A 17399-nucleotide genomic window follows, 5' to 3' on the forward strand; every position below is an offset into this window, starting at 1 on the left:
TTTCGCAAGATTGAAGCTGATATTAAGAAACCCTGGTTAAACTTTGGGCGGACGGTGTTGAATATCCCAAGAAGGTAAAACCTCCCATTTCAGCTAAGAATGTGTAATTAACTTTAAGTATCTAGGGACCAGGTCTGGCCCTGGATTTTAATGAAGTGGAAACTGATGAGAAAAATCACATTAAACTATTTCTTCCTCCAGAGCAGCCGCTTCCTGAAAAAAAAAAAAAAAAAAAAAGGTGTCACATACCTGCTGCCTGGACAGACCATTTGCTTTAACAGAACTGTCAGCACACAGCTCTTTGCTATTATCATCCGAGCTCAGTCTTTTAAGCAGACATCTGGGTTTGGGATGCTGCCACCTCGCCTCCCAGGAGCCTTCTTGTCCATCTGTGGGTACACAAAGAGAGCGATTAGTACCAGAGGAAAACACAGCAGACACCAAACAGTGACATCTGTAAACGGAGATGATAAAGTGACCTTGGAAGGTGGATACGGATTCGATGGAGAGCACCCGTCGGCCAACAGAAGACAGTTTCCGGCACACAGCTGCAGAGGAGGTATGAGACAGCTGTGCTTCAGCCAGACAGAGGATGTCCTGTGGGAGTAGGATACCCGCAGGTTTGCGATATTCAAAATCAAATGCAAATAATGATCTCCTTCTGCAAATACTTCTGGGAAAATCTGTCTTGTTTTAGGAAAAAGAAAAAAAATTGAGGCGAGAGGCAGAACAGGATGCTTACTAGAGTACAAATTCACTTAAAAGTTTGAAATTTGTGATGTCTGATTGTACATTTAAAAAACCATGTATCCATCAAGTTAACCTTGTCAGGCATTTCATTTCATACAGTATAATATATATATATATATATATATATTCAACTTATTCTGCATAATTCAAATCAATCAAGGCTTGACCTCTTTAACCTGAATGTGAGACTTTTGACGATCTATTATTCAGGTCTTCTCTTTGTCTCGTTTGGGGTTTGTTGATGTTTCAAACAACCATTTCTTTAAATGTTCATTTTCATTCTTTCTCACCCGTTCCAATGTGTTGTTGTTTTTTATGGATGGCCGACTGCTTGGTATACAGCATTAATTGCTGTCCTTTGTGAAAATGTATGAATAAACTATGAACAAAGGCTTGCCATGTATTATTTGAAATGCCCGACAAAGGTAGCTGGACTGAAATTAAACCCTTCAATAAACCAACGGTACAAACAGAGTGGAGGGGCTGACTTTTTCAGTTTAGACCCATTTGTGTATGGTTGCACATTCAATGAATGACTTATTTGTATAAAGAACATGTCATTCTTGTAGCACACATTCAGTTTACTACTGAGTGAAACATGAATGGTTCTAAATATGTGGGCCAGTGCAGATACCGTTATTAGGAACTTAAAAATCGACCAATACGCCTTTGGAAATGATCCCTCAAATACTTGTGACAAAGATATGTAACAGAGGCATGATATCTTAAAGTTTAAACTGTACAATTCACTGGGGATTACAAATGCATAATTATAAACTAACTAAACCAAGTGTCATTTGACTCATTATCTCTTTAAAAGAATTTTTCATAAGACGATAATGATGTTTTTGTGATAGGTCGGTATTGGTCATTTATATTGGCCAACCAATATATTTCTCATTCTGCGGGCATTATGGGAATGAAAGGTTCGACAAATCTGTTATAAATCTAGTATTATTCTCATTATTATTAAAATCATATTGTATTTTGTTGTGACAGATTGGCAGTGAAGAGGTTTGTGACTCTCTGACTCGAAACAGACTGAAGAGTACTGGCACTGTGCGTGATTTGCACTGACACAGAGTTTCCACTTGATGCTGCTCAAGAGCACTGACTCACTAATGCAGTGCCACCAGATTCATGTACGAGCCATAAAAAATACAGTGAAATGAATGCTGCAGCCATAATTACTGTCAGCACATTTACCTCTCATAAAGCTCCCATGTGGCTCTACTAGTGACTGTACAGGGACAGTGAGGCTGTGCCTGTAGTGGGATATACGTTATGATCTTGTTGCGTAAGTACACTATCAGGGAAGACCACACACATGTCGCTGTGAAATTACCATAATGACTCTAAAATCTCAGTCATTTTTTATTCTCCATGGCTTTATCTTTATATGTTTCATGCCTCTTGTCAGGTTTCTTTCAGGAATTGCAGATATCCTGTATGGTTGCTAGATGAACTGGAGAACTGGCCTGAAACTGCAATAACCACTAACACAACTATAACTTATCAACTGAACCTAATTTTACTTTTAAGTCCTAATTTTTGTTATCACTTAATTAAAAAAAACATAACCACTACGCAAATGCATTGGAATAGATCTCAATTTTACATTTAACTTAACACCTAATGACTTTAATTGAAACAGTTCACCTCTGTCCCCTGAGCACCATGACAACACAATTGCTCAAGTGAGATATCTAATTATTCCACACCTGCGTCATGCAGCTTTCAATACATCACTTTAGCGGTAAAGAGCAGCCAGCAGGGTTTTTGTACCTGAAGCAGCGGCCTGTCCTCGGGCTTCTCCTCCTGCATCTGCTCCAACAGCCTCTGGATTTCGTCCCCCAGCTCTGCCTCCAGCTCTGGCTCGATGACAAAGCTCAGTGCGGCAGAAAGCGTGGAGCCCAGAGAGTAAACATGGCCCTGCAGCCGGGGATGAAGGAGGAGAAAATGCAATCATCATCAGCACCCAGCTGCAGCTGTGAGTACACAGCGAGTACAGAGATCTGAATCCATGAATGACTACAGAAAAGGCTGAAAAGCAGATGATCCTCTTACAATTTTGGGGCAGTAATTGTCACGTACTGTACATATTTATGACAGAGCTTTTGTTTTGCCTCGCAGCACTGACAGTAGATATTATGGTCAGCTCTGAGGCACAAGTGGATTTGAACCAGGCACTTCTGAGTTCACATCTCAGACGTAACGATCACTTTCAACAATCGCTGTGATTTTTACCCATACTTATGTGGTAAACGCGTGTGCAAGGCAGATCCCAGTGTGGGTCACCAAAATAGAAGAGTAAACACTCAGCTGATGGCATTAACTCCTGTTTTGCTTCTGCCATCACTGTGACCGTGTGTAATATCTCCCTTAAGATAAACACAGGAGCAGTGAACGAGAGGACGTTAGCTGTTTGTCAGACAGTTTGTGTATTTTTGACACGCAGCTAAATTAGAATGCAGAGTTTATTTTGAAAATTCAGTTATGTAAGTCTACTGTGAATTTATTCATGGGACGACGCGAGCAGTGACACCACTCAGTGGCAGTGTGGCAGCTTCACATTTTGATTATGTGGTTCAACAGAGGAGCCCGAAGGCTTTTGAATCCAGTCTTATCAGAGGCAGTATTCTATTTCACAGAAAAAAAAAGACTGCACCTATACCACAGTAGTGCAGGCAAGGCCCTAGAGAGGAATACAACGGTTACAAAGATTTACTCACTAATACTGAAAGACCATAAATAATTGATGAGAACATTTATTAAACCCACAGAAGTCATTGAGAATAATGTACACACATCCTACATAAAGGACCCAGGGGAAGCACTGCAGCAGGAAGGACGAGTGGTATACACAGTAGAATACAAACCTCTGATGATTTCATGTCAGCACACAGCTTCATTAGAAGACTTAATGTTAAGTGCCTAACCCAAGAGCTACAACCGGATAATACCAGCCAATCATCAGAGGGCGACCATTAAAGGATAATGCTGGTTTCTCCAAGTGGAGTATTTAAAAGGCTGGTTGCATTTCACTTCACATGAGCTGGATGAAAGGCTTATTATATAAGAAAATAGAACACTGCTTATGTTCATGAGTAGGTGGACACTCTAGAGGACCCAAGGGTGCTGTGTATGAACATTTGATGTCATGTAATGACTTCATATGTATAAATAGGGTGGACGGTATCGCCTTAAAATAATGTCACAGTATTTTTAGGCAGTATCACAATACATGATACATATGTCGATATCGTGAAAAAACTCTAAAAAGCACCTCAAATTCAAGGATTAACCGTGAAATTACAACAATTTTCACTAAATACCTCATACAGATCATACTGGCGTTGAGTTGAAAATGCCATGTCTCTCATTGGTTCTGAGTGTAGGTAGCACATTTCGGCTGTGCACTTTGTGGACCACAGCTGTTGCAGTGGCCAATCACATAAGTCAGCTGGTCAACAGTATTGATATTCAAGCAGTTTAAACTACATTTATATATTGACTAAAACATCTAATGAAGGTTTTCATGTTTACTTATAAGCGCTTGCTGGCATGACACAATCTGTGTCAGGATGAGCCAGTCACTGTCAGAAAGGCCAAAAAAAGACACATGCACAAACATCATGCTGTCAGGAGACGGCACCAGAGAGGGGAGAAGAAATACTCTGCAAACATGTAGCAGATGGAGAAAGCTTCCCTGAAAGAGCTGAAGCTCCCAAGGCAGGAGCCGGAAACCAGGCAGAGCTAAATAAGCATTTGCTCGACTCCTGTGACATCATGCTGTTGTTGGCTGTTGTTTCTTGACAACAACCTGCTCCTGATGATGGTTTTCAGGTAAAAGGGGAAGCCTGAGACTCAAACAGAGCGACGGTCCACAGTTGAAGCAACCCTCCTATTATATGGACCTGTGAAGACCTCACTAGTATTATCTGCGCTGACTTTGACAGGTTCTCTGTGATGGTGATTCCTAGGAACCTAAAAACGTTTACCTGCTCCACCTCGACTCCATGGATGAAGACAGGGGGGTTTCTTTGCCTCCTTGTTTTTCAAAATAAGCAGTCAGCTCATTGGTTTTGCTGACTAGAGCAGTAGACTGTTCTTACTCTGCTAGACTGTTGATTTCCTCCTGATATGAACTCTCATCATTCTTTGTAATGCAGCTGATGGCAGTGGCGTCGTCCTAATACTTAAGGATAGAGTTGTTTTCATGTCTGCGAGGGCAGTCATGGGTGTCCAGTGTGAAGAGGAGGGGGGCTGAGCACACAGCCCTGGGCTTGTACTCAGGCCCAGAGTTTTAAGTTTTCCAACCAGCTTCATGGAGGAGATTGTGTTGAATGATGAGCTGAAGTCAGCAAACAGCATTCTGATGTAGCTGTTCTTATTCTCCAGGTGTGTGAAGACTAAGTGGAGGGAAGTGGATATGGCACCCTCAGTGGACCTGCTGGTTTTGAAAGCAAACTGGTGAGGGTCCGAGCTGGCACACCAGTAGCACCTGTGTGAAGTTGTATGAGTGAGTATGCACAAAGGAAGTGAGTCTGCCATTGCTGAACTGACATGGGAGCAGGCATCGTTCTCTCCCCCGGTCCCCGTCCCCAGGTAACGGTGGAATGATCGAGGAAAATCTACACTGTGAAACCAACAACAACTGTGGTGATGGCAAAGGCAAGGAAGGCGAGGAGCGGGGAGTGATAGAAACTGAGGTCAAACAGGCGTTCACTCGATGGAGAGCGCTCCAGTGCTGCTGCGTGAGGACACTACGGTGTTATCCTTGCCAACGGGACTGATGGCTAGAACTATAAACATCAGATCCGAGTTGTGATAAACCATTATCTCCTGTAAGTCACGACCCTGCTGCTCTCTATTCCGCATGATCAGACAGAGGTGAGCCTGTAGGTGAGTGATGGCTTGTGCGGGGGGGGGGATTTAAGGTGAGGAAAGAGATTGAGCAGCACCCTCCTCTCCCTCAGCAAACATCACCAAGGTGCCCCGAGACTGTGCGGTGTACCAAGGAACTCTCACGGGTGACTGCGTGCAAACCCTGACCGGATTAAAATCTATACGAAGAGCTTTCTCTCACCTCAAACGTGCTGCCAGTGCTGTCAAACTCGGGAGGCACGAAGGAGCCTTCTGGATCATCTGAAGGACGAAAAACATACCAATTAACTGCAACATTAAGCACTTCTACGGAGCACACAGTTCATCATACTGTCATCAAAAGGGAACAGACAGCCCATTTGTCGTTTGATGTCACCGCTCTGATGCATAGCCATGTCAGTTCTGTACTGTACTTGCTGAGCATCCACTGTAATGAGATGTAAATCAAAAGAATGCGTGTCCTGCATGCTAAACCGCAACAGTCCAGTGAGCTAGCGTCTCCCTTCATTTGCATGATTCATATGTCAAGAGATAATCCCCAGCAAACAAGACAGGCGCTATCAGCAGATCAGAGGACGGGCGCGTCCACCGAGGAGCAGCGCTGCATCTCTTCTGCTAGAATATAGGCCACCGCTCAGACCGGCTGCAAGCAGGACACACACAGACATGCGAACATCACAACGGACACGCTCTCAGTTGGACGGAGACAAAAAAAAAAGAGGCAGAGAGGCACGTGGAGACAGAACGAGACTGAGGGGTTGCATCCAGAGTTCGAGGAGGGGGAAGGAGAGGAGGAGAAGGAAGTCAGTAAAGTGGGCCATGACAGATTTGGGTTTGTCTACTGGAACTATGATATCCCCTCCCAGGTGTAGTGAGGCCGGTCTCCACCACTCCTTTTTTCCTACTCTCCTTTCATTTTTAGTTACCGCTCCCTGCCTCTCCTTTCTTCTCCTCACCTCTCGAGCTTCCTCTCTTCTTTAGGTTGTTGCACGTAATCTCCCTTTTATTCTTCTCTCCCAGTTATCTGCCCGCCCTCACCTCATTCCACCTTCACTCTCCATTCCTCCTTTCTTTACTCTCCCTTTCTCTTTCCTCTCCGTCCTTTCATTTTTGATTGATCGCCTTCAGAACATTTTGTATTGGCTGCAGAGCCCACCAGAGAGAGAAATCCCCCCTGACTGGCTGTTCAGCTGAGCGAATCAGTGCACGAGAAGAGGAGCAGAAAAAGAAAAGGGAGGCCTTTTGAGGCTGGCGCTGTAATATCCAAAATGTCAGCCATTTAGTGCAGTTTGTCTCCTCTGCCTCTCTGCCATCCCCATTTTCAACTTCTTATCAGACGGATTTCAGGTCAGAAATCAGAAGGAGCGTTGTCAAAAATTGTTTGTATGTCCCCAGTCCTGAGTCTTCCTGTTTCCCCTTTTGAACACCTAATACAGACTACCCCCACCTGGTGGTATGGAGAGGTACTTCCTCTCACCCAGATGCAGAACGTACAAGCTAGCCGGCTGTTTGTTGTAACCTCTGCAGTGTGTTTTACCAACTTTCAGACTGACACACAGGCGGTGTGAGATGGGGCAAAAGTCGAACTACTCCGCGGCTAATTCTTCTATGTCGGGTTGGTGTGTCAGGGCCATTACTCACCTGTCCCCTTCTCCTTTCCTTTCCAGTTCTTCCTCTTCCTTGTCTTCTCTCCCTTTTAATCCCCTCACCTCTTTCCTTTCCGTTGCTCTCATCTCTTTTCTTTCCACTTTTCTTTTCTTTCCATCATTCATTTTCCCTCCCCGTCCCTTCCTTCCTTTCCTCGCTTTTCTTTTTCCCTCCCCATGTGCTCCTCAGCTGTATTTTATCTAGTCACATCCTTTGCTCACCCATGCCCCCACCATCATCTATACTTTCTTTCCACTCCTTTCATTTTCTTTCCCCACCTCTTTTTCTTTCCTCTTTCCTTTTTGATCCCCTCTTTTGCTTTTTTTCATCTCCTCTGGTCTGGAGGAGAAGGAGAGGTTGCCACTTGAAACAGACAAGGAGAAAAGGACAGACCGGCGTAGAAAACGAGGACAAAATGTTGAAACCTTTGTAGTGAGGAAGCTGTGTAACACAGTGAAATAGCCTGTGAGCAGACGCTGCCAGTGACGCAGATGCCTCCAGGGTGAGCGCTTGGTGAGTCATGACTGCCTACAGCATTTCAGCACAACAGGTAGTTGGAGCTGAGCAATATCACTGATTCAACACACTCCAAACGGGCTGATCAGATGTCCCGCAGAGCGCAGCCTGGCCCGCTTTATCAGATATGGAACAGCTTGCCGCGCTCGAGCTCGTGGGAAAATTAGCCATTTTTTCTTTTTTTTTTTTTCTTTTTTTTTTCTTTTAGTCATCGCTGTGTGAAAACCAATCGAGGACATTTTGTTGCTCCGGCTGGGTGCTCTGGTGGTGCCACGTCACCGGCAGTGTCAGACGCTACCTTCCTGTTATTACTGCGGGAATTAATTAGCCGAAATGAAGCCTGTTGATGAGTGGTTGTGACAACAGCTATTCTCGCCGAGATTCATCACCGCAGCCCTCAAGGTCATCCTATTATACGGCTTTGCGGAGAGGCCGTTTGTGTGCGAGCGCGGCATTGGCTGCTCAAGTGTGCGTCAGCTTGGGGTTTTCATCACTATCGCACAAAGACTTCAATTACAGGGAGTCAATAGGAAACTGTGCAGCGAGCAAAGCGGAGCGCGTGGTGTTATGATTAATGATATAGATGCACTTTGTTGAGCATGAACAACTAGCACAAGAGGGCTAACGCGGGCGCTGGGGTTTGTTTCTCTATCCACAGGATGAATCATAGCCGAAGGACTGAACACAATCCAATAAAGCATGACAACAAATGAGGCTGAGAAGGATTTTATCTGACAGAGTAATCAAAACATCTCCGCAAAGTGTCTCTATTACTGACTCGAGATCCGCGCGGAGATAAATGGATGCAACACTTTAAACGATGCCATGTTGGCTGCGCAGCGCGAGCGTGTGTGAGCGCAGGTCGACTGCTGAGAGGCCGACCGAGCTGTTACCACAACAACGCTCCCCCTGGCAACTCTGACGCCGCTGATCTAATCAATGCTTATCAATTTCTTCATCAGGACATGCAAGAGGTGGGCGCACGCACTGCACAAAGCTCTGGCGGAAGTGATAAGATAGAGAATGATGGAAAAATTGAGAATACTGGAGAGAAAGGAGGGACACAAAAGGGGCGGAGGGGGAAGAGAGGAGGGGAGGAGAGGTGAGGGATGATAATCCCTGACAGGGTTTCATTGGCTGTCACTGTGAAGGAGGAAGATGTCATCTGTGCAAATCAGAGCAGAGCTGCAGACCTCAGCAGAGCCTGACAGATCCAGAGAGACACTGACAGAGTATTTTCAAGCAGAAACGTGCTAATTGAAAGTGATACGTATCAGGGTTGTAAATCACTGAAGAGAAGAATGTGCCTCCTCTCTGCGTCGAACAGAGTTTAAACTGCAGCTAAAGCACAACCTCAAATTTGAACTCTGCCCCACCGATTCAAAGTGCTGTTTGTGCCAAGAATAAAGAAGCCTTTTACCACGTCCCTAAAAAACGTCCAAAAGGCTGTCTTGAAAAGTTAATAAAGACTCACCACTGAGCTGCTCCATGAAGCAAACATTCCCATGGGCGTTGAAGGCCAGAGTGTCTGGTGTTATGCACAGGGTGTGGAAGAGGTGGGAGGGTCTGATGCTCTGCAGAGCCAGAGCGCACTCTGCACACACCGCCCACACCTCGTCCTCGGTCAGACAGCTGTCCCTCAGGGAGAGGATGTCGGCCAGAGACACATTCTCCTGTGGACACATTCAAGTATGTTTCAGATTTACACTTGAATTTAGTCTTAAGATCATTTCCAAGGGTGTGCCTTCAGTTCATAATAGATGCCGTACATCAACATACTCCTCAAAGCAGGTTGGCAGAACTGCAAGCTATAAATTACAATTAAAAAGTAGCCAAAAACACATCTTGGGAGAATGTCACTGCAGCACATTGTTCATAAAATTGAATGCAAAGTTCACTACAGGCTTGGAGGAAGCACATGTCTCCTAAACTGCAATAACCCTACATGACCAGCTGGACGACCACTTACACCAAGTCAAGATGTTATGACTGATTACATAATTTTCATGTCAAATCTACATCTACATCTGCCACTCTTGTGTTATATGTAACACAACTAATGTTTACATTTTTGAATGATGGATGCATGGGTTAGTTGTTCACTCGAGCCGCCTTTTAAGACTGGCTCCTGTTAGCCACATGTTTAGTCAATTTTCAGGGAATAACCCTGGAAACTCTGGGCTAGCCAAGTTCTAGAACGAAACCAGCAAGCCCTCTTCTAAAATTGTGATTATCCCATTTTGGAATGTGCCAGTTTGTGCCAGTGTTTAATCTTTCTGCAGTGCGGGGTTATCGTCTCCCTAGGCCTGGGGGAGCCAGGTTGGAAGATTTCTCCCTTGGCTTTGTGCCATGAGAAGTTTTAAATTAGTTTCACGTTTTAAAAAAAAAGATTTAGACTGTTTGAATTTCTTAAAAAACCCTGTAAAATGTTCAAGGACAGGCCGGATCTGCATGGGTGCTGTGGTTTACTACAGTGTGAGGCGAAACGTTAATGAGGGACTCCCTTTGTTTTTCACTGATTATCTGCCTTCAGCTCAGTTCAGCATTTTGTCAGATTTTTTCCATCAGCCTGTGGCTGTGTAGCTAGGCTGGCCATTTGCTGTTGTTTCAAAACAACAGAGGAGGCAGAACACAACACTATAATACAGCAATACAACACAGACACAGAAGAAACTTTTAAATCAAATAATATAAGGTTTCGGCAACTTTGGGAAGGGGATTCAGTGTAGCGAGGACTCTGGGATCCATATTATGTATATATGTTTATCATCAATAAATGTATCACCCCGATCGACTATGTGGTGATTTCATAGGTTGTTCTATTAAGCACACACTTGCATTCTGAGGTTACATCATTTTTTCCCCAGAGAAGGTTTTAAGGTTTTAAAAGGGGAGTTTATTCCTCATCTAAGGGTGTTGTTCGTTGTGTAGATTTTAGACGGTCAGTTTGTGGTTTGTGTTATTGGGCTATGTACATAAATGAAACTGACCTGACTTGACTCTTTTCAGAGCACATCTTGCATTTTAATGTGAGGCAGCAGAGACCAGAGCGAGGCAGAGCGTTCACGTTTTCCTTTCCCCTCCATGAGCACCTTAACGCACCATCAAAGAAGAGTTTTCTCAGCCGTCCCTGTTCTCAGCCGCGTTTCAGTCAGCTAACTGGTGCGGAATGGATTTATTAAAATGTAAATACAGAGTGCGCGAGGTGAGGCTCAGAGTTAATGCTCTGACCTCATCACTCTCTGCAGCACAGAGGGACGCTGTAGAGCGATAACAAAGTTCGACCCAAACCCTGGAGAGACGAGACGCTACAGGTGGATGCTGGGGAGGAGAAGGAGGATGACATAACACAGTGACCATGCAGTGCTATAGCAGCAGCAGCATTGCAGATTAAACAGATTGCCTGAATGCAAGGATACAGACAGGGAGACTGGCTGAGAAACAGATAAGGCAACCAAATTGAAGGTATCAGAGGTGCCAAAAGTGATAAAACATTTACAGAGCTGATTATTTCCATGCCTGCTGGGAGTGTTTGTTGCTGATTGCACAGTTTATTTGCAGCTTGCTAAAAATACAATTGTGAAATAATGAGTATATTTCTTAATCCAGGTTTTTTTTTGGGTTTTTTTTCGCATTGAAGAATAAGAAAACATCTTATCGATGAAAAATAAAAAGTCCATTTGCTTACTTAACAATGAATATCCTGGGATGTTGTGTCACAGGGCTGGTTTGTGATCCCAGAGCAGAGGGGGTTACCTCTGAATGAACTGTGTATCAGGTTTAAAATCATTGTCATATCACCTTTACTGGAAAAGTGCAGCAGGATGCAAAGTTAAAGGTGCACATGAATAAACTGTAGTGAATGTACCGGCCTGCTCTACAAGCAGTGCTTTTCGAGCTCGGTGGGCTGGCAAAGCTAACTCGTAGCTGCAGTGCGCAGCAGTCACGGGCTGCTTTCAGGGACAACCGTAAATCACAGAGCTGAGGCAGGACATCAGCGGGGAAGCCAGAAAACATTTTCTCTGGGAACACAGTCGAGTTTCACAGAAATCAGCGATGTTGTTGCTGCGCGTGATGCACTGCTGTAAAACGTTACCCACTGCGATGCTACCTGCTCACTGACGTGACACAGAGCAGAAACAACCATCAGGGGGATGGAGTGTTGCAGGTCATGGTAACATCACAATGATTGTGAAGCTGCGCCTCCAGATATGAAAGTCATTAATGGTCCTTTAATTTCATCAAATACAGCACCTTCACACAAGCAGCACAAAGTCCCAAATTTACTTCAGCGGCAAAGGCATTTGGTACACCAAGTGCACTGTGGCCTTCGAGTACCCTTTTCATGCCGTGGACAGAGTGACTCACACCCGCAGCATGAACACACTTCATCATCTGTGGTCCACGATTACTAACTGGCCCCATTTATCCTGGCAAACGCAGTGATCTCAGAGATTCCACGCAGCATCGATGCAGAATGCTGCGGCCTGATAATTATAGGATTTGCGAGTGAACACAAAAGCTGGCCTCAACTCAGCGAGCGGGGCTGGAAGTGGGAGGTGTGGGCTATCACAAAGCGCCAACTGTCAAACACTATGTCCAGTACTTCTATTATAATCTTTTTTCTTTATTCGTTCCATGACATAAATGGCGCCACATAAATCTTCCATTCAGAACTTATTTTTACTTATTTTACTGCCCGGATCTGCTTAATATTCAGCGACTGAAAATCGCTGCATTATCTGCGACTGGCCGCATAGGCTGTGCTTTACGAGACTCGCGGTTGCAGTAGAGTCGCAGCAGATTTGCGAACAAAGCATATCGATGTGATGTAGTGGGGTAGAGCACAGTTACAGGGCAGAAAAGTGCCACTTCAAGCAGCAGCAGCAGCAGCAACAGCAGCAGCTCCGGCCCCATAAATAGACGGCTTCCCTCGAGAACAGAGCAGAGGGAAGCTAGAAGTCTCTCTCGCCCCCCGCAAGTTAAATATGCTGTCCTACATAAGTTTGCCTCGGAGCTCCGGGGTTCCGATGAGGCTGCCGGTGCACTTTCTGTCTCTGCTGGCTGGGACTGAGAGGGACAGTTTGATGCACTCACGTTTGATTGAACTTCTTGTATTTTCAGTTCATATGATATTGACTGAGGCGGCCTCGGGCCCTTCGTTTATTTCACACAAGGGTCCGACCGGCAGCTTTAACATCAGCCCTAATGAACCGCACCGACTGGGAAAACGCACCAGGGTCCGTTTAAGGTGAGGTGTGACAGCACCTTAAGTTACAAGACTTCACATCCACCAATACAATTAAAGCCAGTGCTGGAATCTAAGTACTTGCATTTACTAAAGTGCTATTTTGAGGTTCTTGTGTTTGGCTTCAGTGTATCCATTTTATGATACGTAATACTTCTACTCCACAACATTTTTATGGCGGCTTGTTGACGACAATTGATCGGCCTGCGACTCCTTCACCACCTTGAGGCCTCTTGTCACATTTCAGGTGTCCAACATGTGTTGTTAGCAGTTCTGCCAAGGACTGATTTCCCCAGTACACTTAACAGATGGTTTCATTAAAATGGCTGTTCAAGGCTCGAAGAGGCAAAACGATCCAGTATCTTACAAAAGAAGCAAGGCCCAGAGAAACAGACAGTCCAAACTCCAAAAAAAGATTACACATGTATTTCGTAGAACTCAGTTTTTTCTTCCTTTCTACCCCATCAACCAGCTTTGGGACCTCCAGATAACAGATTACGCTACTTTTTTGTCTGATAAGAAAAGACTTTTGGACACTACTCGGGTCATTATTGTTTCCCTCCAGTGCAACACATGATGGCATGTAAAGCTTGGTTGGTGACCTTCGGTCCAACTCTACTTTTCACGCTGAATTGTGGGATACTGAGAGCCTACTGACTCGGTCAAAGGCTAGTATTAGGACATGCAGAACAGGACAACAGAACAAAACCAGGAAAAGACAGCACGTATGACACATGCAGAATCTACGACAGCATGTAGTCTCACATCACGAAGATTATAATCTTGACACATCATCCAGTCCTGTTTTTTAAACTTTAGATTCACGATTAAATGCAGCACTGCTGCTTCTTTCCGGATTATTTTAACTTTTACTAGAGGGAACTGAACCCTGCGTATGGCAAGAAGTCACAGGGTCATGCACGCCTGCAGTCTGTGCGTCCCATAAAGAAAACATAATGTTATGAAGAGCATCAGTGTCATTGCAATCTGTTGCAGATCTCTGACATGAACCCACAACTTCTCAGCCTTGATGCAGCTGAAGTGCAGATAGTCTACTAATTCAAGGCCTCCAGGAAAGAAAAGCCTCCATAATGTAAAACCTCAACAGTTTGAAGAAGAAAGTGCATCTGTGAAAACCATGTTAACATTCAACTCGTTCACGCGGACCCCCGCGTCTCACTGACTCACCTCGTCCTCCAGCAGCGGAGGCAGATGCTCCGGCTCGTAGTCTCTGTCCTCCGCTCTGCCCGGGTATGTGACCGCTGCGTCGCTCCCACAAGTCTCCATTGCAGCAACTTTGACGCCTTCAAGTTGTGGAGCGAATTTCTGCCCAGGCAACAGCGACGTGTCCGGCCGGGTCCGATGGCATGCCCGGGCTGTCTGCGCACACCGAGCACTACCTGCTGCGGTCCGGCAGTCAGTCGACGGTCACTGCGGGACACTCGAGTCCAGAAGCAGCGGCGGAGAACAGAGGAGCGCAGCGATGCGCCGGAGCCGACCGTCTGTAGCGTGCTGCGGGAGGAGGAGGAGGAGGAGGAGGGGGAGGACGAGGAGGAGGTGGTGGTGGGGGTGGTTGATGCTGGCCAGTGTGCGAGGCGTCATGACTACTGCACCTCCACAGAAACGGGCGACACACCGACGGCGACCATGAAGCTGCAGTGCTGTGAGCAGCAGAGAGGAGCTGCCTGCCGCCTGCCACAGTGGGCTGCACGCCTCCGTCCACACACACACACACACACACACACACACACACACACACACACACACACACACACTCAGCGTGACTCATTCATCACCATCTCCTCTCGGTCTGTCAGCTGGCCTCGGATCAGGTGTTACACCATTAATATGTGCCGCCAATATCATCGTGCCACAAGTGGTGGAAAGTAACTAAGTGTGCAAGATTTGAGGATCTCTTAAGCATAAAGGTGCACTATGTGGTTTTGGGGGTGTTTTTAATAGAAATGCATTAAAAGATAAAGATCTTATATATTTATTTTTAAAATGTCTCAACAAAATAAAAATACAGAGTTGACACAATTCCACACTGTTTTACTTTGTTTGCATCTGGCGGACCCCGCCACCAGGCCTTGTTTTCCTCTGAGAATAGGTTGTTGATTGAGTTATGTAAAGAGTCCCTGTGGAGGAGGACCCTCTCTGGGTTAATAGCCTTGATTCATATTAGTTTGTTAGACATCTAGATGATAACCAACCGTGGTGGAATTTTCCTTCTTTAAAGTGAAATTCTCGCCAAAAAGCAACCTAGGCTTTATTTGTGAATGTCAAACCTTCATGTAAAAGCATAATTACAACGAAAGAGGCAAATCGTTATTTTTAAAACACTAAGAAGTCTCAACACAACATGAAACTTTGCTCGTAGTATCACCAGGGTTTCTACACATGAACACGAGCATTAAGAACATTGTTTGTGTACTTCTTCTGTGTTTGCTTCTTCCGCTAGCCGTCGTCATGGCAGTCCAGACGTACTCCGGGATCGACACGTCTGGGTAGAGTGTATGTGGTTCAGTTGAGCTCTGTGTAGAGACCCTGGTGATACTATAAGCAAAGTTTCATGTTGGGTCGAGTCTTCTTCGTGTTTTAAAAATAATGATTTTGATGCTATCGTAAAAGTGCCCCATGCACTCCCATTGAAAATGAGTTTGAGCCGAAAACGAAATGACAGTAAATCTCAGAAGTGCCTATTTCGTCGTAATTTTGCTTTTACAAGAAGGTCTGACACATATACATTCACAAAAAAGCCTAAGTTGCATTTTGGTGAGAGTTTAGCCCTGATCTTTCTTTCGCAGATGGTTTTTTTGGAGCAAAAAGCCTCAGATCAGAGGCAGATGGCAGGCGCTCCCATGAACAATGGTCGGTATGTATGAACTGCTCGAAGACGCGATCCAGGATCTCAGGGACAGTTTACCGGCCAGTCGTCGACGTCACCCGGATATCTAGCAGGCTAAATGTCTGGCTGAGCTGCAGATGGGTAGGAAGCCAAGAACAAGCTCCAGCCAATGACAGCAGACTCTCCTTTCTCCCTCTTTCCTCTGCTGTCTTCCACAGTAGCTCTCTGAACCCGGAGTTGTCATGCATTTGTATTTGTAACGTCCTTGCTCAATACGAGCAGGCAGTTTCACGTTTTCATTGCAAACGTAATCCTTGCTTTCCGTACATCCTAATGCATCCTCTCATCCAGGTTCTCTCTTTGACTTCCTTGTTTATTCGCTTGAAATCAAACTTGGACTGCATGGGCTGCATAATGTTTATCCATTATTTATATTTTAGTATTGGTTGTGCTGGCTGAAACATGGCAGTGCAACCTGGTGGACTCCGTGGAAAAGGACCCACCTCCTCCGTGGATGTAAAGTGCTCATTTTAAGGCAACAACAACACGATTCAAGTTTCAAGCGATCATAAAACCTAACTATGGAATCAGTTCAGCCCCCTAAAGCCTGCACACTGGATCTTTAATTGCATGCCTGCTCTTCTCCTGCTATGACAAGTCAAAAAGTCTGCAGTGAAAAAGGTCTTGACGTTAGTAGCAGGTAGTCAGAGATTTAATAAACTGCTGTCATGACACCTGCTGGTTTTATTTCGAAACGTCGCTTGAAATCTACAGTCCTTGTGGAGAACAATTTCCTGAGTTCCGCAATTTCCATTTCACCGGCTTTCTTACAAAACTGCTGACAGCAAGATCAAAATCATTTTCAAGAAAAGTATTACATCTACAGAGCTGGTCGAAATGTGCAGAATAAAAGTACCTCTTTTCCCTAGAAACGTTATTATGATGTGAATTAAAGGGGCACTACGTAGTAGTTTTTTTTTAAGAACTGAATAAATGAGCTGTTTTTAGAGGAAAATAAGGTCCCAGAACACTGTTTGAAGCTAGAAAGGATAGAAATAAAAGAAAAAAGTATGAAACTGTGTTGTCCTTTAAGGTCAGTTTATTTATTCAGTTTATTCAGTCATGAAAACAAAGAGATTGTTTATTTTATTTGTTTAGGCATAAAAAAAAAAGTCTCCCCCCCAGACGACATAGTACTCATGTGTTGGTCCTGTGTTTCAGTCTAGAGTGTCAGTTTGTGGAAAAAAAAAAAACAACTCAAAAATGGTTGTACATTCGGTACAGTATGCACCCAGTATACTGCCTGTTAGCTATCTAGAGTTAGCAACATTAAGCTGGCATTAATTACATTAACGTTACTATGGCAGCAACAACACGAACAACAACAGCAGCACTGTGACGTGATCGCAATGGAAGAGGGAGATGGAATACCACATGCTGAGTGATATCAGTGACCCCTTTTAATTTCATCCGCCTCGACTGGGCTGCATGTTGTTGCATGCA

The 17399-nt window shown here is 44.8% G+C and overlaps 1 protein-coding gene across 2 annotated transcripts in view; it reads right to left on the reverse strand.

Moving 5' to 3' along the window:
* Positions 1–14667, reverse strand: part of LOC119033923 (kinase non-catalytic C-lobe domain-containing protein 1) — a 40007-nt gene extending 25340 nt beyond the window's left edge. The window contains exons 1-6 of one of the 2 annotated variants that reach the window (XM_037124525.1): positions 14237–14667; positions 9275–9473; positions 5840–5898; positions 2536–2682; positions 480–597; positions 250–389 (exon numbers count right to left, since the gene is read on the reverse strand). In XM_037124525.1, the coding sequence (XP_036980420.1) occupies positions 250–389; positions 480–597; positions 2536–2682; positions 5840–5898; positions 9275–9473; positions 14237–14335 (762 nt within the window). In that variant the 5' untranslated portion in view covers positions 14336–14667. The remainder of the gene's footprint in view (positions 1–249; positions 390–479; positions 598–2535; positions 2683–5839; positions 5899–9274; positions 9474–14236) is intronic. The other variant, XM_037124526.1, reaches the window with a different exon arrangement.
* Positions 14668–17399: the final 2732 nt, after the last annotated feature.

Source organism: Acanthopagrus latus, chromosome 15 (assembly GCF_904848185.1).
Source record: "Acanthopagrus latus isolate v.2019 chromosome 15, fAcaLat1.1, whole genome shotgun sequence".
In the NCBI taxonomy this organism is placed as follows: Eukaryota; Metazoa; Chordata; class Actinopteri; order Spariformes; family Sparidae; genus Acanthopagrus; species Acanthopagrus latus.